Source organism: Mustelus asterias, chromosome 3, assembly GCF_964213995.1.
Source record: "Mustelus asterias chromosome 3, sMusAst1.hap1.1, whole genome shotgun sequence".
NCBI lineage: Eukaryota > Metazoa > Chordata > Chondrichthyes > Carcharhiniformes > Triakidae > Mustelus > Mustelus asterias.
In genome coordinates this window covers 19012155-19033102 of record NC_135803.1, presented here as the reverse complement: position 1 = coordinate 19033102, position 20948 = coordinate 19012155, and the positions used below count along the sequence as shown (strand labels likewise).

General features: G+C 46.5%; 1 protein-coding gene across 1 annotated transcript in view; it reads right to left on the bottom strand.

The window, feature by feature from the left end:
• LOC144485944 (phospholipid scramblase 2-like) overlaps positions 1-1819 on the bottom strand; it is a 34433-nt gene extending 32614 nt beyond the window's left edge. The window contains exons 1-2 of the mRNA XM_078204020.1: positions 1761-1819; positions 1460-1490 (exon numbers count right to left, since the gene is read on the bottom strand). Coding sequence (XP_078060146.1) covers positions 1460-1490; positions 1761-1819 — 90 coding nt within the window. The remainder of the gene's footprint in view (positions 1-1459; positions 1491-1760) is intronic.
• Between the last annotated feature and the right edge of the window lie 19129 nt (positions 1820-20948).

The window sequence follows — 20948 nt, the reverse complement described above, 5'->3', positions numbered from 1 at the left end:
AGGCTTTTATTACTAACAAGAATGGAGCACACTATACACAATACAATCCCAGACTAAAGGGTCACCAGGCAGTGCAGTGACCTTTATACTTCTCCAGGTAGGCGGAGCCAACTGGAGTGTACCACAGAACAATATCAACAGGTAGAACAGCCCAACCCTAACCCCAACAGTGACAACAGTAACATATCTACAAACACCCATAGTGCTGACCATCTATGGTTCAGTACTCATAGTGGTAACCAACTATGGTTCACTACAGACCCTGTCCAAGATCAGGGAGCTTCCTGGTGAGGAGGTGATGTATAAATGTATTATGGGTGGCATGGTGGCACAGTGGTTAGCACTGCTGCCTCACAGCGCTAGGGACCCGGGTTCAATTCGGGCCTCAGGTCACTGTCTGTGCAGAGTCTGCACATTTTTCCCGTGTCTGCGTGGATTTCCTCCGGGTGCTCCAGTTTCCTCCCACAGTCCAAAGGTGTGCGGGTTAGGTTGATTGGCCATGTTAAATTGAATCTAGAGTCAGGGGGATTAGCAGAGTAAATAAGTGGGGTTACAAGAATAGGAGCTGGGTAGAATTGTGGTCGGTGCAGACTCGATGGGCCAAATTGCCTCCTTATGCATTGTAGGGATTCTATGATTGTAAACGGAATGCAGTTTGTGCATATGCACGATTGAAGCTTCTGATTTATCTTCCATTAATGTTAATGCGGTTTTATAATTTCCAATCCAGCATTCCTGTGAGGGCCAGTCATTATTGGAAGCATTTGCTCAGGGAACCAGTCTTCTCATGTTCCTTAGAGGCGATGGCCTGGTGGTATCATCATTAGACGATTAATCCAGAAACTCGACTAATGTTCTGGAGACCCGGGTTCGAATCCCGCCATGGCAGATGGTGGAATTTGAATTCAATAAAAAAAATCTACGATTAAGTATCTACTGATGATCATAAAAAGCATTGTCAATTGTCGGGAAAACCCATCTGGTTCACCAATGCCCTTCAGGGAAGGAAATCTGCCACCCTTACCTAGTCTGGCCGACATGTGGCTCCAGAGCCACAGCAATGTGGTTGACTCTCAGCTGCCCTCAGGAAACTAGAGATGGGCAATAAATGCTGGCCAGCCAGCGGCGCCCATGAATGAATTTTAAAAAACTATGCTAAGACAGAGCAAAGAACTATGACAAGGTGCTCTGAGATGGCATCTGGTACCATCCATTCTCTGAATGGCAAAGTTGGTATCAATTCTTAATTCTGACCTATGAGGAGGCCCTCTGAGTGTTAGCAGTCTTTCTTGGAAATGCTTTGGCAGAGTGGGGGGGTGGGTGATTGGGGTTCAACTGCCTGCTGTATGCTCTTCTGAACTTTTCTATTTATTGGCGGAAAGCTGAGGAGAGAAGTGTATCACCCTTCCGTACCCCTGTCAACAGTTAAAATGAGCAATTGGTCAAGTGCCTTTTGTACCTCCAGAAGATACTCCAGTCCTGGTGGGCAGCTTATATCAAACGGCAATTGTGGTACACTCGCCATCCCGGGTTGCCCTCGTACGAATCGAAGACCAGGAAGTTTGACGAGGAACGGTCCCGGGCCAGCTGGATTGAAGCAGAATTCCTGAAGTTATTGCAGTTGATTTTTATCATTGGAGAACACATTAATCTTTACACAACTCAAACGTTACCTCAGAGAGGAGTCATGAACGTCCAAATTTTCAATAATTAGAAAAAGGAAGGATTGAAAAGTAGGCATATAAAAGCAATAACAAAGATTGAGTGGGGGTGGGGGTAGTGGGGGAAGGAGGGGATGTAACCCCCTCCCCCCCTCCATCTTGCTCCCACGAGCTTCCCATCCAGGTGGGTCGGTTGAAAGTGAACCACTTCAGTGAGTGGGCAAGCTGAAGGCGGGAAGAGACAGCACTCATTACAACACAGCGCACTCAAGGCCAGCACTAATATTTAAGTAATCCAACACAAACATGTTTATCTAGTGTTTGGGACAAATCCTCCAGGGAACGTACAGCATCTGTGTTCTGCCACACAACAGTTCTGTGCATAAAAAAACAATAAAGACGTTAAACAAGTCGCTCTGATCAGCTGCAGCTGGATTTGCTCTTTTTAGTGTTACAGAATGAAAGCCCAGTGACAACAATCAAAATATATTATATCCAGATACATACACAGAAATATATTAAAAAAACATATTGTGCAAACAATGTGCCAGTCGTAACTTCCCAAATCCCAATCCATAAATACACAAAAATACTTTTTCAATTACGTCCCAGCTTTGGAAATGAACTTGGAGATCCTGTTCCCATGCCTCACAACACCAGGTTAAATTCCAACAGGTTTATTTGGAATCGCCAGCTTTCAGAGCGCTGCCCCTTCATCAGATGAGTGACTTTGGACTTTAACTTGGTGTTGTAAGACTTCTTACTGTGTCCATCCCAGTCCAATGCCGGCATCTCCACATCATTGTCCCCATGCACCTGCTGCCCTTGCCCTTAAAGAGGATGGGGGCATGGTGGTGGGGAGCAGGCCGGGCCAGGCAACATCTTTCTCCGTGGCGCAAGAAGGAGCATTCTTGCTTTACCTGGTCACACAAAAGAAACATTTCCACTTACCTTTGACCCCCTGGCTGTTGCTAGTGTACGTCCACATGCTGCGAAAACTGTGGCATCTTTCCCTGTTTGGGTCCAGGTTAAAATGCAATGGGGATCCCATTGATTTAATGTGACTCCAAATTTGTATGAAGTGACAGGGCTCCTGCAGGTCCCAGTGGGTGTCAACACAAGTGATCTAGTAAGGCTGAAAGTCCTGTTTTAAAAGCCACCCCACTCCCTTCCTGCCAGGGTGGGTTAAAATCTCTCCTCCTCCCCAACCAAGAATATATTCAACCAGGAGGGTCAAAATGTCTTATCCTTATTGGTCGCAGTTTGGCTTAATTTGATGTCTTTGAGTCACACATAAGGAATGTGTTGTCTGGTTGTTCTGCCATTGAGGCTGCTACATGGACAATGTGCTCCATGATGGGGCATTGCACTGTGTACAGTTCTGGTCACCCGATTATAGAAAGGATATAATTAAACTAGAAAGAGTGCAGAAAAGATTTACTAGGTTGCTACCGGGACTTGATGGTTTGAGTTAGAAGGAGAGGCTGGATAGACTGGGACATTTTTCCCTGGAGTGTAGAAGGCTTAGTGGTGATCTTATAGAGGCCTATATAATAATGAGGGGCATAGATCAATTAGATAGTCAATATCTTTTCCCAAAGGTAGGGGAGTCTAAATCTAGAAGGCATAGGTCTAAGGTGAGAGGGGAGAGATACAAAAGGGTCCAGAGAGGCAAGTTTTTCACACAGAGGGTGGTGAGTGGCTGGAACAAGCTGCCAGAGGTAGTAGTAGCGGCGGGTACAATTTTGTCTTTTAAAAAGCATACAGATGGTTACATGGTTAAGACGGGTATAGAGGGATATGGGCCAAATGCGGGCAATTGGGACTAGCTTAGTGGTTAAAAGAAAGGGCGGCATGGACAAGTTGGGCCAAAGAGCCTGTTTCCATGCTGTAAACCTCTATGACTCTATGCAGCGCTAACTTTATGATGCTCGAGCTCATGAAGTCAGCTCCATTCACTGAATAAGAGGCACCACCAGGGCAGATTAGACCAGGCATGCATGGCACATGGACTCAATCATGGCCTTTAAAAGAGAATTGGATAGTAATTTGAAGAGAAACATTTCTGGAGGGCGACAGAGAAAGAGTTGGGCTGAGTGCAGTGAGACAACACAGATAAGACAGGCCAAAGGGCCTCTTTCTGTGCAGTAACCATTCTATGATTCTATCTGACTTGACCTAAAAGGCTTTAAGATATTGGAAAAAGGCTTTAAGAAGCTTTGGAAGGTAAGACTGGTGGCAATACCATGATTTAAGTCATGGTCCGAATCTCCATGTCTAACCAAGCTGCTCCCAGTCCCTGTCAAGCCCTCATACAACCTCACAGTTCTTTCACTGCATCACATTGTTCAAAGTGGCTACTGCTATTTAAAGCCCTGTTGCACATGTATCAATGATTAAATCTATCAGGTCAGGAAAAGAAACAAGGATATGAGTGAGTTTCTAACAAGAGGTATGGAAATGGAAAATAACAGAACAAGTTCCATTTGCCTGAGCAAGGAAGAACAAATATGATGACATTGGTACAACGACAATAATCTCTCCCCCAGTGTCAACAAAACGAAGGAGATAGTCATCGATTTCCGGAAATGTAGTGGGGGACATGCCCCTGTCTACATCAATGGGACAAAGTAGAAATGGTCAAGAGCTTCAAGTTTTTAGATCAGATCACCAACAACTTGTCCTGGTCCCTCCATGCCGACACTATAGTTAAGAAAGCCCACCAACGCCTCTACTTTCTCAGAAGACAAAGGAAATTTGAAATGTCCACAACGACTCTCACCAACTTTTACAGATGCACCATAGAAAGCATTCTTTCTGGTTGTATCACAGCTTGGTATGGGTCCTGCTCTGCCCAAGATTGCAAGGAACTACAAAGGGTGATGAACAAAGCCCAGTCCATCACTCAAACCAGCCTCCCACCCATTGACACTGTCTATACTTCCTGTTGCCTCGGAAAAACAGCCAGCATAATCAAGGACCCCACGCACACCGGACATTCTCTCTTCCACCTTCTTCCGTTGGGAAAAAGATACAGAAGTCTGATGACACGTACCAACCGACTCAAGAACAGCTTCTTCCCTGCGGCCATCAGACTTTTGAATGGATCTACCGCGCGTTAAGTTGATCTTTCTCTACACCCTAGCTATGACTGTAGCACTACATTCTGCACTCTCTCCTTTCCTTCTCTATGAACGGTATGCTTTGTCTGTATAGACAAATGGAGGTTGGTCACCAGTGGTGTGCCCCAGGGATCTGTTCTGGGACCCTTGCTGTTTGTCATTTTCATAAATGACCTGGATGAGGAAGTGGAGGGATGGGTTGGTAAGTTTGCTGACAACACGAAGGTTGGTGGGGTTGTGGATAGTCTGGAGGGATGTCAGAAGTTACAGAGGGACATAGATAGGATGCAAGACTGGGCGGAGAAGTGGCAGATGGACTTCAACCCAGATAAATGCGTCGTGGTCCATTTTGGCAGGTCAAATGGGATGAAGGAGTACAATATAAAGGGAAAGACTCTTAGCACTGTAAAGGATCAGAAGGACCTTGGGGTCCAGGTCCATTGGACTCTAAAATCGGCCCCGCAGGTGGAGGAGGTGGTTAAGAAGGCATATGGTGTGCTGGCCTTTACCAATCGAGGGATTGAGTTTAGGAGTCCGGGGATAATGATGCAGCTATATAAGACCCTTGTCAGACCCCACTTGGAGTACTGTGCTCAGTTCTGGTCGCCTCATTACAGGAAGGATATGGAAAAGATTGAAAGGGTGCAGAGGAGATTTACAAAGATGTTGCCTGGATTGCGTGGCATGCCTTATGAGGAAAGGCTGAGGGAGCTCGGTCTTTTCTCCTTGGAGAGACATAGGATGAGAGGAGACCTGATAGAGGTATATAAGATGTTGAGAGGCATAGATCGGGTGGACTCTCAGAGGCTTTTTCCCAGAGTGGAAATGGCTGCTACGAGAGGACACAGGTTTAAGGTGCTGGGGGGTAGGTACAGGGGAAATGTTAGGGGGACGTTTTTCACACACAGGGTGGTGGGCGAGTGGAATCGGCTGCCGTCAGTGGTGGTGGATGCAAACTCAATAGGGTCTTTTAAGAGACTCCTGGATGAGTACATGGGACTTAATAGGATGGAGGGTTATAGGTAGGCCTAAAAGGTAGGGATACGTTCAGCACAACTTGTGGGGCCGAAAGGCCTGTTTTTGTGCTGTAGTTTTTCTATGTTTCTATAGTGCACAGGAAACAATACTTTTCACTGTATACCAATACATGTGACAATAAATCAAATCAAATCAAAATACTGGCTGAAGCCTGATGGTTGCCTTGCTATTGAAGTGAAGACATTGGATAGAAGAGGAGTGAATGGCAGGGACAGCACATGCTATTCCACTCAACATCCTTCCAATATATGATTTGCAAATTACTGCCCAAACACATCTTTTTTGGGATGTGAGCATTGTGGTCAAGACTCATGTATCACCCATCCCTAATAGCTCTTGAGAATCTGGTAATGATTCACTTCCTTGAAGCTTTGCAACCCATTTGGTTTTGGTACTGTTACGTTGTGGCATTGTCAATAGATTTCAGGCTTTAGGTTTAGGAACAAAGGGTATTTATTGATAAGAGAAATTTGTTACAGGAGGGGTTGCAGCTCTAGGCTAACCTGGATCAGAGCTCCAGTCCTTGCATGCTTACGACATGGCATCAAGATGATTCTGCCTGAAGGAGGACTCCACCCTCAGTTGTGATCACTCACTCTCAGGGCCCGATTTTACCATTGCGTCGCTCCCGTTTTCGGGCGCGAAAACTTGGTAAAGTCGGGCGTGAGGCGATTAGCGTGATCCGCGCCCGCATCCGCACAGATGCCCACTTTACCAAGGCTTGAAAATGGCCACGATCCAAACCACACCCGAAACGGGCGCAACGGCGATTTAAATGCATTTGCATGCATTTGAATTGCCAGCACTTCCCCTTTACCATCACGTTCGCCCATCCAGATTCGGCGTGAAACAGATATGATCCACAAAGGTCCGATTCCGGCGCTCCAGATTCTGAAGAGGTAGGTTCAGAGCTTCTGGCAGCTCTCTAACTCAGATCGGTGGTTGGGGAAGAGCAGGGGGAGAGGGTGGATGGAGGGAGGCCTGATTGTTCTCTGGTGGGTGGAGGGAGGAGGGAGACCTGATCATTCTCTGTTGCGGGGGAGCGGGGAGGAGCGAGGGGGCGATCATTCTCTGGTGGGGGTGGGGGTGGCATGGAGGAGGGAGGACCGATCGTTCTCTGGTGGGGGGGAGGAGGGATGCCCGATCATTCTCTGGTGGAGGGGAGGGGGGTGCGGAGGGGAGCCCAATCATTCTCTGGTGGGTGGGGGGGCGGGGGGGGGGGAGGGGCGGCGGTGGAGGAGGGAAGCCCAATCATTCTCTGGTAGGGGGGAGGAGGGAGGCCAGATCGTTCTCTGGTGGGGGGACGGAGGAGAGAAGTAGGTCAGATGTATCTCTGGTGGCGGGAGGGGGGAGGCCAGATGGATCTCTGGTGAGGAGGGCGGGGGGGGCAAGGGCAGGGGGGGGTCCGCTGCCACACTGTGGGTGATCGGTGGGGGGGAAGTGGGGCAGAGGGTCCGCGATCGGTCTGGGTAGCGGGGGGTGGGTGGATAAGGGGGACAGTTATGTTGTGGGGGTGGGGCGATGTCTGTGGGGGCTATCGCTCCCACCTTTTGCCCCCGGGCCGTTTTATCCACTTCTTGCAGCCCGGGAGCAATGTGACAATTTCTGATGTGAAAAAATGTGATGCGAAATTTGTTTTCACTGCGCATGTGCAGTTCAAAGCTCCGATTGGAGCTGCAGCGTATCGGGCACGATAAGCCCCACCCACAGCGTGATTCAGAGTATGATTTTTTATCAGGCTGAGTGCGTATGGGGGCGCCCAAGAGCAGTTTTCCAAGTCGGATCTGAATAGCGCCCAGATTCAGCACTTGGAATCAAAATGGTAAAATCGGGCCCTCAGTTTCCATTTCTGTTGCACTGTCTTAAAGAGCAGACACCACATACACAGCATGCACACACACACTGCTTTATTTCTGTTTGAATGCAACTGAGTGGTTTACCCGCCGATTTCATTCACCATTAGTCAGCCGTACTATTGTGGAGCGGGGGGGAGGGTGGGGGGATGCGGGTGAACAGGTCCTCTCTTCTTGTGCAGGCCAAACAGGGTAAGCTTGGCAGATTTTCACCTTGGAGGGCCGCTCGTGAACCAGGTAGATTTTTACAACAATCTGGTAGCTTCATTGACGTTACTAAAGAGACAAGAACTTTATTCCAACTTTCTTAGGGGAGGCAATGGCCGAGTGGTATTATCGCTAGACTATTAATCCAGAAACACAGATAATGTGCTGGGGACCCTGGTTCAAATCCCACAGTGGCAGGCAGTGGAATTTGAAATCAGTAAAAAATATCTGGAATTAAGAATCTACTGATGACCATGAAACCATTGTCGATTGCCGAAAAAACCCATCTGGTTCACTAATGTCCTTTCGGAAAGGAAATCTGCCGTCCTTACCTGGTCTGGCCTACAATGTGGTTGACTCTCAACTGCCATCGGGCAACTGGGGATGGGCAATAAATGCTGGCCAGCCAGTGACACCCATGTCCCACAAATGAATTTTTAAAAATAAAATGGTGGGATTTTGAACTCATCTCTCCAAACTATTGGCTTCTGGATTACTGGTCAAATATATTAGCAATGTGCTTCCATCCCCTCATGTGTTGGGCTATATTGGGTGACAATGCAAGATAATTTCTACAGATTTTTGTTGCCGGGTCTGAATCTGTTGCACAAAGTGAATCTTACATGGGCAGTTGAGCCAATGCTATTCAGTGGGAGGAAATGGAAATGTTGGTGATGTTTGATACATGAGCAGTGCATTTACTCAGAATTTAACACAGGAAATAAATTTGAGACCAATAAGCACAAGTGGTATCCTTGCGTGTTACAATCTGCTTGCAGATACTTATCTGGTCCTGAGAACTAGACTAGCTAGTTTGGAACATTCTGAGGTTGCGGAAAATGTCTTTGTTTCTTTGTAGAGCCACCCTGTACAACTGGTTTCATGAGGATCCAGAGCTAGCTGAGTTACTCAGGCTCTGTCGGTACTGAGGGAAAAGGTGGGTAAATTGAACAGCAAGACTTACTGATGCCTCCCCATCCGGGTCTCCATTATGCACCCATTGATCCTGGGAAATCAGGAGCTGCGGGCTCAAAGATTCCCAACCAAGGATCAAGGCGGCACGGTGGCACAGTGGTTAGCACTTCTGCCTCACAGCGTCAGGGGCCCGGGTTCAATTCCCGGCTTGGGTCACTGTCTGGGCAAAGTTTGCACATTCTCCCTGTGCATGCGTGGGTTTCCTCCGGGTGCTCCGGTTTCCTCCCACAGTCTGAAAGACATGCTGGTTAGGTGCATTGGCCATGCTAAATTCTCCCTCATTGTCCCCAAACAGGCGCTGGAGCGTGGCGACTCGGGGATTTTCACAGTAACTTCATTGCAGTTATTGGAGTAAACTCAAAATTAAAGCATCCAAGATGGTTACCTGGCACAAAATGGACTCTGGGAAAAGACATTAAGATGTGCTGACTTGGGCACAGACATTGCACAGCGAGTGAAAACCTGTTAGTGTCTAAATTACTGCAGGAAATAGATCAGATCTTGAGGCACCTTAACTTGAGATAAAGCAGAACCAAAACAATGAGTTTTGGTAACGAGATCAGTCGTTGATGGGGGACATAAATGCATAAATGTATCTACTCTATGTATAACGATGTGATAACTGCTGATGTCCGTACTTGTCTATTATTTGAAAATGATAAAAGATGCTCAACTGCCATTGTAAAGTTGAGAAGGTGACTGCGTGCACTGCGGAGAGCCCAGCGCTTCTCCCAAAGCTTTGTCCGATAAAACTGTGAGTTGAATCTTTAAGTCTGACTCCGAGTGGTGATTTTCCCACAACACAGTGTGACTACTTGTGACTAATAAATAAACTTAAACTCATGTTCGGGGTTGTGGGTTTTAAACAAACAGAAAATATGACATCACCATCATGTCATGTGATCACCTGTTAAAGTAACCTGCAACCACTGGAATGTATAACACTGAAACTCTGTTATGTTGGTCTGGGAATAAATGTGCTTCAGGTAAAAGACAAGCTTCAGACTTATTCCTTCACCATGTTAAATTATTGGGTTGACAACATAAGAAGCAAACCAGGTCTAGCCAACAAGCTTCTTTTGCTGAAGGAGTGAGGCGAGCTAATTGGATTTTTACCACAATTGACCAAAGCTGTATGGTCACTTGCCTGGTGCCAGCTTTTGATATCCAGCTTTTTTGACGAAAGGTTATCCCAACTGGAAATGTTAACTGTTTCTCTCCGTAGATGCCGCCAGGCCCACTGAGTTTTTCCCAACATTTTCACTTCAGGTTTCCAGCATTGGCAGTAATTTGTGTTTGTATTATTGTTTAGGCTGAAGTCAAATTGGTGAGATTTCCCCTTATGTTCTCTGGATTATTAATCCAGGAAATACACCCACTGTATTCCTCCTACACACACACACTCCCAAACAACAAAGTCAAAGTGAAAATAACGATTAAGCAACGTTCTATATCAAATTATTAAGCTAGGACAAGGATAGGAAGTAGGAATCGAGGACATTAAACATCAATTAAAAAATATATATACAATAGTAAATGACATCAAAATGTTGGTTCAAGATAACTTACAAATGTATTGGCTTGAAGCCCTGTTTAACTGGTAGTAACTGTTCACTCACCTGAGGAAGGAGCAGCGCTCCGAAAGCTCGTGATTCCAAATAAACCTGTTGGACTTTAATCTGGTGCTGTGAGACTTCTAACTGGCAGTTTAACTGACTTATTCAGAATGCTGAACTGGAACAGTTCAAAACCTATGACTGGTATGGAATGTGTCCCCCTGTAGAACATTGATATCAGCGCTGTCCAATGTGAATAAATGCAGCAACAATTGCGACGCGGAAGCTGCAGCTCACACTTTCAAAGCTGGTCTGTGCAGATTTAGTTGACCCTGATAGTCAGGGTAGTAGTTGGTTGGTGGTATCCTGGGTGAGCGAGCATTAGCATTAACCAGGGCCCGCTTAACACTGATCACAGTCTGGTCAACATCTGCTGGGAAGTTGTGGATGTCAGTGGTGTAGTGGTATTGTCACTGGACTAGTAACCCATCGTAATGCTCTTGGAGCCAGGGTTCGAACTCCACCACGGCAGATGGTAAAATTTGAATTCAATAAAAATCTGGAATTAAAAGTCTGATGATAACCATGAAACCATTGTCAATTGTCGGAAAAACCCATCTGGCTCATTAATGTCCTTGAGGGATGGAAATGTCGTCCTTACCTGGTCTGGCCTGTGTGTGACTCCAGAGCCACAGCAATGTGCTTGGCTGTTAAATGCCCTCAATGATGGGCAACAACTGCTGGTCCAGCCAGTGTTGCCCACATCCTCAGAACGGATAAAAAATGTTGTGTTGGTCGGATTAGGTTTGACCTCGATTGCTTCTACAGTTGAATAGTTAATGATGGGGGTGGGCTGGGAGGAGGTTTAGGTTTTCCTGCATCTGAACTTGGGGTAATTCTGTGGCTGGGCTACAGAGAATAAAGGCACAGGTTACGGACGGAGGGAAAGATTCGGTGATCTCATCAAAGCACTGACCCAGTGATGATTATATAATTTTCATTAATTTACAGAAAGATTTCTGCTGGTGGAAAAACTGTGTTCACTTGGCAGGAGGGTCGGTAACCAAGGGAGACAGATTTGAGGTCATTGACAAAAGAATCAGAAATGGATGTGGGGAGATTGGCTTTCACCTGCATGTTGTTATGAACTGGAATGCACTAGCTAAAAGAATGGAGGAAGCGGATTCAATTGCAGATTTTTAAATGGATAGGTTGGTGAAAAGGAATTCATCGCAGAGCTACACGTAAAGCATGTGACTGAGGAGTGGGGAGGGTGGGGACTAATTGTATTGTCCCACACAATGAACCAAATATCTTCCTTCTGTGATGCCAGGTTTCTTTTTCTATCTGCACGTGGCAACGTGGGCAACACTGGTAAAGGCCAGCATTCCTCCTGTTGAGTTCTTTGTCAAACTGGTTGACATACCTCTCACACATCATCCCTCAACTACGCAGAAAGTATTGCCCAACCTTTTGGCCAGTTTTTGTATAGAATGGGAGGTGACGGCCTTAGTGGTATTATCACGAGACAATTAATCCAGAAATTTAGCTAATGCTCTGGGGACCCGGGTTCGAATCCCACCACGGCAGATGGTGGAATTTGAATGCAATAAAAAATATCTGGAATTAAAAATCTACTGATTGTCGATTGTCTGAAAAACCCATCTGGTTCACTGATGTCCTTGAGGGAAGGAAATCTGCTGTCCTTGCCTGGTCTGGCCTACAGAGCCACAGCAATGTGATTGACTCTCAACTGCCCGCTGAAATGGCCGAGCGAGACACCCAGTTGTATCAGCGATTCAAGAAGGCAGCTCACCACCACCTTCTCAAGGGCAACTTGGGACGGGCAATAAATCCAGGCCAGTAAGCGACACCCATGTCCCACGAATGAATTTAAATAAATGTTGGAATTTAGGACCAAATTTCAGGGAATTCTCTTGATGAGGACAGCCATGCCGACACTATAGTTAAGAAAGCCCACCAACGCCTCCACTTTCTCAGAAGACTAAGGAAATTTGGCATGCCTGCTACGACTCTCACCAATTTTTACAGAAGCACCATAGAAAGCATTCTTTCTGGTTGTATCACAGCTTGCTATGGCTCCTGCTCTGCCCAAGACCGCAAGAAACTACAAAACTTTCTGAATGTAGCCCAATCCATCACGCAAACCAGCCTCCCGTCCATCGACTCTGTCTACACATCCCGCTGCCTCGGCAAAGCAGCCAGCATGTTTAAGGACCCCACGCACCCCACTCAGTCTCTCTTCTACCTTCTTCTGTCGGGAAAACAATACAAAAGTCTGAGGTCACGTACCAACCGACTCAAGAATAGCTTCTTCCCTGCTGCTGTCAGACTTTTGAATGGACCTACCTCATATTAAGTTGATCTTTCTCTACACCCTAGCTATGACTATAACACTACAATCTGCACTTTCTCCTTTCCGTCTCTATGAACGGTATGCTTTGTCTGTATAATAGTGCGCAAGAAACAATACTTTTCACTGTATGCTAAAACATGTGACAATAATAAATCAAATCAAATCACAATATTTATTTTGAGAACAAATCCTCAATGCTGCACATATTGAAGGCCCTCTGAGTTAATGGAGTGATTTCTGTCGCTATGTAATATGATTGGCGGCACGGTGACACAGTGGTTAGCATTGCTGACTCACAGCGCGAGGATCCCGGGTTCGAATCCCGGCTTGGGTTACTGTCTGTGTGGAGTTTGCACATTCTCCCCGTGTCTGCATGGGTTTCGTCCGGGTGCTCCGGTTTCCTCCCACACTCCAAAGATGGGCGGGTTAGATGGATTGGCCATGCTAAATTGCCCCTTAGTGTCAGGGGGGCTAGCTCGGGTAAATGCATGGGGTTATGAGGATGGGGCCTGGGTGGGATTGTGGTCAGTGCAGATTCAATGGGTCGAATGGCCTCCTTCTGCACTGTAGGATTCTATGATTCTATTATCCATTCCCATCAATGCCTATAAGAGTGTGAAAGAGGTGTGTGGATCTGTGTGAATCTAATAGGGAATTCAGGAAAAATGTTCTCACTTGAAGAATGGTAAGAATGTGGCATTGGCTACCACAGGGAGTTGTTCAGGCGAATAGAATAGATACGTTAAAGCAGAAACCAGGGGGAAAAGGGAATGAATGGATCTGATGTTAGATTTAAATGAGGAAAGATGGGAGGAAGCTTGTGTGCAACATGGACACTAACACGGACTGGTTGGGCCGAATGGCCTGTTTCACTGCAGTACATCTTAAGTAATTTTTTGCCCATGCCTAATTGCCCTTGAGACAGTGGTGGTGTCTCACCACCTTGAAGCAGAGTAGTCCATTGAGTGTCGGTGCATCCACAGTCCTGTGAAGGAAGGTGTTTTAGGATTTTGATCGAGCGACAGTGAAGGAACGATGATATAGTTCCAAGTCAGGATGGTGAGTGGCTTGGAGGGGAACTTGCAGATGGTGGTGTTCCCATGTGTCTGCTGCCCTTTGTCCTTCTAGGGTGCAGGGGTCACAGGTTTGGAAGGTGCTGTCTAAGGAGCTTTGACGGGTCTTTGTAGTACAGCTTGTAGGTGGTACACACTGCTGCCACAGTGTATCGGCGGAGGAGGGAGTGAATGTTTGTGAATGGGGTGCCAATCAAACAGGTTATTTTGTCTTGGATGGTGTTAAGCTCCTTGAGTGTTGTTGGAGCTACAATGATCCAGGCAAGTGGAGAATATTCCATCACACTCCTGACTTGAGCCTTGTAGATGGTGGACAGGCTTTAGGGAGTCAGGAGTTGAGTTACCCACTGCAGGAATCCCAGCCTCTGACCAGCTCCTGTTGCCACAGTATTTATATGGCTGGTTCAGTTTTTTGTCGATGGTAACCCCCAGGATGTTGACAGTGCGGGATTCAGCAACAGTAATGCCATTGAATGTCAAGGGGAGATGGTTAGATTCTCTCTTTGTCAGAGAGGGTTAGAGTGTGAAATGTAAATTAGATGGAATCCTAATAGGAGCCACCATTTTTACTATCCAGATAGAACCAGGAAAATGAATTCAACAATTTCCCGCAGTCAGCCAATTTTCCCTCAATCAAGAACAGAAAATACTGGAAAATCTCAGCAGATCTGACAGCATCTGTGGAGAGAGAATAGAGCAACAATTCGAGTCAGAATGATCCTTCTTCAGGGCTGAAGATAGGAAAAATCTGACAAAATTTATACTGTGGGTGTGCTATAATTGATCGGAGTGGCAAGACAGAAGGTGAAGTCGCACAGAATCAGAGATGAGCTGACAAGATGGATACCGAACTGGCTCGGTCATTGAAGAAGGTAGCAGTGGAAGGGTGCGTTTCTGAATGGAGGGCTATGATCAGTGGCATTCCTCAGGGATCAGTGTTTGGACCTCTGCTGTTTGTAATATATGAATTTGATTTGGAGTTGTTGGAGTAAACTCAAAATTAAAGCATACAAGATGGTTACCTGGCACAAAATGGACTCTGGGGAAAGACATTAAGATGTGCTGACTTGGGCACAGACATTGCACAGCGAGTTAAAACCTGTTAATGTCTAAATTACTGCAGGAAATAGATCAGACCTTGAGGCACCTTAGCTTGAGATAAAGCAGAACCAAAACAATGAGTTTTGGTAACGAGATCAGTCGTTGATGGGGACATAAATGCATAAATGTATCTACTCTATGTATAACGATGTGATAACTGCTGATGTCCGTACTTGTCTATTATTTGAAAATGTATAAAAGATGCTCAACTGCCATTGTAAAGTTGAGAAGGTGACTGCGTGCACTGCGGAGAGCCCAGCGCTTCTCCCAAAGCTTTGTCCGATAAAACTGCGTGTTGAATCTTTAAGTCTGACTCCGAGTGATGATTTTCCCACAACAAATTGGCATAGTCGCGCAGGATCTCACTGCTGGTGAGTTGATTGGTTGGCCTCGATCGGCAAACTGGAGTAGAGATTAGTGAATCTACGGGAGTCAGACTGAGCCAACAATGCAGTTAAAACTGGGTGAAAATTAGGGGAATTTATGGGACTATCGGAAACAAATAAGTATTGATCGTTACTTGTGCTGATCGACTAAGGACAAAGAAGTGCCTGTCTCAAACGCGCAGTCTTAGACCGGTTGTTAAGAGGGGAAATCTCCCATGCGAAGGTCAGGACCCTGAAGTGGGCGTAGAGGCACAAGGGCACTTCGGATCGTGAAGCACAAGTGGCAAAGGTCATTTAGCATCAAACTCTGTAGTGGCAAACAAACGCAGAGTTTGCCACCTGTTTGCATAAAAGTTTGTGTAGTTTGTGTACTTGTCTGTCACGTTGTAAAGCGGTGCGGAAAAGGAGCTGATCACCCTGACCTAGAGCCGGACTCCGGTGGAGGAAACACGTTGCCGAGGAGGTAACCGTGGCCGTGAGTATAAATAGAAACCCTAACAGTGGAGAAAACACATTGCTAAGGAAGTGATCGTGGCCGGGGTAGTGAGTATGAATAAAAACCCTAACGGTGGAGAAAACACGTTGCTAAGGAAGTAATCGTGGCCGGGGGTGTAGAAGTGAGATGGCAGATAGAGAAACTAAGTGGGGACCTGCGGGTTCTCTTATTGATAAATATATGACAGACAGACACGTGCTGATTAAGAAGATGCAAAGGGATGACTGGGATGTTTCTCAGAACTTAGCACAACAGAGAAAGTGGGTAGCTGGGGAAAAGAGAGACAAAACAAAAAAGGCAGGGGTATTATTAGTACATCAATTAGCTGACTAATTGAACAAGTAGTCGCCTCCACTAAAAAGTGGAACGAAGATAAGGATAAGATTAAAAAATTAGAATCTAGAGGAAGGGAATTGGAGAAAAGGAATCGAGTATTAGAGGAGAATCAATGGGGAGGGGAAACTGTTCCTCTGCCCCCATATGAGTCCACACAACAGGGACCAACTGCCCCTCCAGAGGAAGGGGAAACGCTAGAACACAACTTGGCGCCAGTAACCCGAGGGGGAACGGACGCGCAGCCAACAGCAAATTACAAACCATCCTCCCTGGGTAAACTACAACCTAGAAGTGCAAATACGAAATTTTGGGAAGAATTAGATACGGTTTGGGTAGGACACCAACTGCACTTAAGGGATATACACCAATTGGCCAGGGGCGCATGTCCAGCGGATAAATGGAGGCAGGTAGCCGGAGGATCCACCATTCCCCCAGCACAAGACTACAGTGGGGGACGTTGGACACACGCAGTAGCCCTAACAGCAGAAATAGATGCCCAACAGGCACCCTTCGCCCTGTTTAAAACAGAAGTCCAGAGAGTTTTAGGAAATGCTCCTACTAATTGGAGTAGAATCACAACGACTGAGCAACAAAAGGGGGAAGGGGCCTTTGAATACGGGAAACGTTTGTTCCAAGTATACCAGGAATGCTCAGGGCAAGGAAACCAGGCCGTGGGGATTGAGCCTTTATTCAAGCTTTCAAGGATGGGCTCTCCAGCGCTCACCAAACCATCTTAAAAATGGGAGTGATCATGTCCCAGGATTATGATGAACTGGTGGAATGGGCTAGTAGCGTACACAGAGGCGGGGAGGAAAAATCTCAGACGAGGATAAAACAGGAGAGAGTAGCCGCCTACGGTAGCGGGAGCGGAACTAAGCCCAAACTGACCTGTCACAATTGTGGCCGACAAGGGCACTTTGCAAAGGAGTGCCGGGTCCCAAGGAAAGGGAATAAATTTGGAAACAGTGGGAGACATTGTAATCATTGTAATAAAAATGGACACATGGAAGCAATATGTTGGGACAAACATGGGAGACCCCCGCCCCGATCCATGTCCACAGCAGGATTGGAGGAACTCAGGAACCTCTGAGGTCAGCAAGACTGATGGCCTGCAGACCCCATTCATAAGGGTAAGAAGGAGGGAAGGATCTATGTGTCTGCACTAGTAGGGGGCAGGCAATGTGAGATGCTGGTGAACACAGGAGCATCCATATCTGTCACCGACCTTCCCTTACCCACTACAAGTAGGATGATTTATCTAACAGGGATAGGAGGGAACAAAACACCCGCCTACCTGAGCGAGACCACGTTAGTAGAAATAAATAATTTGTATATACCTATGAGATTCTATGTATATAAAAATAACGAGGGTACAATAATGGGAAATGATTTAATGAAGGAGTATGAGATTTTGATTGACTGTGGGAAGGGAGAATTAATCTGGCCAAAATGGGACGGTCGGAAAACCGGAATAGGCAAACTGACAAGTCACCTCGAGACTATCAAGGTGGCCACAGCCACCACCAGAGATTGGCGACTAGAAACAGAGGGGTTTGGAGCCATCTGTGCCTCCGTCCCCAGAGTATGGGCCGAAACGAAATTAGACACTGGCCTAACCAAAACTGACCCGATAAAGGTGCCCGGACTGGAGCATAAGCCCCACCGACAATACCCGATAAAACCGGAAGCAAAGGCAGCTGTAGTAGAAATAGTTAAAGTGTTAGTGGAGAAAGGAATCCTGAGGGAAACTACGAGTACCACTAACTCCCCAACCTGGCCAGTGAGCAAACCCGACGGGAGTTACAGACTCACAATAGACTACACCGGCCTCAATAAAGCCACGTCCAAATTGCACCCCATTGTACCAAGCCCCTCGACAATCCTGAATGGATTGTCACCGGAGCTTAAAATCTTTACTATATTGGATATAGCCAATGGATTCTGGTCCCTACCCTTGGATCCCGAATCCCAAGACAAATTTGCCTTTACAGTGGGAGACAAACAGTACACCTGGACTCGCCTACCGCAGGGATTCCACAATAGCCCCACTATCTTCCATCGAGTAATGAGTGACATCCTGCACAGGGTAGAACTAACAGAGGGTAGCACGATTCTACAATACGTGGATGATATATTAATAGCTTCAGAATCTAAGTCAGGACATCAGGGGGCACTATACCTAGTGTTGAATGAACTGAAAACCGCAGGGTTAAAGGTAAGTCCCAAAAAGGCACAAATCGGGAAAGCACCTGTACCTCGGACACTTAATATCACAAGGGCTTAAAGAAATGCCAACAGACCGAAAGAAGGCGGTACAACAAATGCCGTGGCCAGTCACCGTAAGAGGAGTCAGGAAGGTGCTGGGACTGTTTAATTATAGCCGATAGTTTTATCCCGGAATTCGCAAAATTGGCAGAGCCTATACAGAGACTAGTTAAAGGGGGAAAGCCAGATTTAAACTCCGTAGAATGGGGACCTGAGCAAGAAGAGGCCTATAATAAGTTAAAGGCAGAACTGATATCAGCCCCCGGACTGGGATTACCAGATTCTAATAAAGATTTCCACATACACTGTAACAATGAAGGGGGGTTTTACTCTGCAGCAGTAACGCAAGATCATGGCGATAAACGGAGACCCATAGGTTACTATTCAACAGCAGAAGGGCCGGTAGTTACCGGACTGCCGAGGTGCAGAGCCGCCTTAGATTGCGCCGCCTGGTCCGTAAAGGTTAGCGAACCAATAGTAATGACAGGAAATATAACCCTCCACACCAAACACACCTTGGTAGAAATGCTAAATGCAGGAAAGTTAAAGTCCGTCTCAAACATGAGATGGGCTAAATAGGAAGCCATCCTCTTACCTCCCAGCAAATCAGTTATAATAGTAAGGGATACAGGAGATAACCCAGCAGAAGGAATTTTGGACAAAGGAGAACCACATAACCGCGGAGACGTAGATGTGGATGTAAAAGAAGGTAGGGTAAAGGATGTACCTTTAGCAGCAGCTGAGGAGACCCTTTTGTAGATGGCTCACGTAAATATGTGGAAGGATCACCCCAGACAGGGTGGGCAGTAGTAAATGACAAATTGGAAACGGTAAAGTCAGAAAGAATTGACGGAGGTCTATCCGCGCAGGTGGCGGAACTAGTGGCACTCACAAAGGCACTAGAATTGTCCGAAGGAAGGACGGTAAACATATATACCGATAGTAGGTACGCATTTGGTGTAATACACGATTATATGATGGCATGGGGTAGAAGGGGGTTTGTAACCACGGGAGGAATTCCAATTAAACACCAATAAAGGATCGAGGCATTACTAAAATCCAGCGAAAAATCCCGAGAAACGTCAGTAATAGAAATGGTTGGCATGCCTTATGAGGATAGGCTGAGGGAGCTCGGTCTTTTCTCCTTGGAGAGACGAAGGATGAGAGGTGACCTGATAGAGGTGTACAAGATGTTGAGAGGTATAGATCGGGTGGATCCTTGGAGGCTTTTTCCCAGGGCTGAAATGGCTGCTACGAGAGGACACAGGTTTAAGGTGCTGGGGAGTAGGTACAGAGGAGATGTCAGGGGTAAGTTTTTCACTCAGAGGGTGGTGGGTGAGTGGAATCGCCTGCCGTCAGTGGTGGTGGAGGCAAACTCGATAGGGTCTTTTAAGATACTTTAGGATGAGTACATGGGACTTAATAGGATTGAGGGTTATAGGTAAGCCTATATATAAGCCTAGGTAGGTAGGGACATGACCGGCGCAACTTGTGGGCCGAAGGGCCTGTTTGTGCTGTATTTTGTCTATGTTCTATGTTCTAAAAACTAAAGCGCATCAGAAGGAACCAGAAAGGGATAACCCAGATTGGTTAAATTTCAAAGGGAACCAAGCCGCAGATAGAGCAGCGCAATTAGTATTAGAGCAGGAGGCAGTTGGCGAGCTGCCAATAGCAGTAACGGGCCAGACAGGAGGCGAAATAGATATTCGGGACTTACACGAGGATACCTCGAAAGAGGAAAAGGGTAAGTGGGAAGCACAGGGAGCGAGCAGAGGGACTGATAGCGTTTGGAGACGAAATGACAAGGTAATGGCACCGGAGTGCATACAAAACACCCTCTTGGAACTACACCACGGACTCTCACATGCAGGAAGAGAGGCCATGGCAACTAGTATAGGAAAAGAATGGTGGTGGAAAGGAATGGGAAGGGACATAGCACCGATGCGTGACATGCACGCAATACAACCCCGGTCGACCCATAAAAATTAAGATGGGACACCAACCCCGACCAAAGGGGCCCTGGGAACATCTGCAAATAGATTTCACAGGGCCACTACCGCAATCCCACGGCAAAACCTATTGTTTGGTCATTATAGACCAGTTCACCAGGTGGGTAGAAGCGTTCCGTACTAAAAATTGTATTGCTACCACGATGGCTAGAATATTGGCGGAGGAGGTAATCCCTAGATGGGGAATACCCATACATATTGATTCGGATAAAGGGACGCACTTCACTGGAAAGGTGGTAAAAACAGTGTGCCAACTGATGGGAATAAAACAAAAATTCCACATCCCTTACCACCCGCAGAGTTCTGGAATGGTGGAACACATGAACAGAACCCTTAAGAATGCCTTGGCCAAGGCCATGCAAACGTCAGGAAAAACGTGGACAGAAGCTTTACCCACTATATTAGTGAGGTTAAGAGCCACCACAAACCGGACAACCGGATTAATCCCTTATGAACTAATGACAGGACGGGCGATGCAATTACCAGAAAGCAT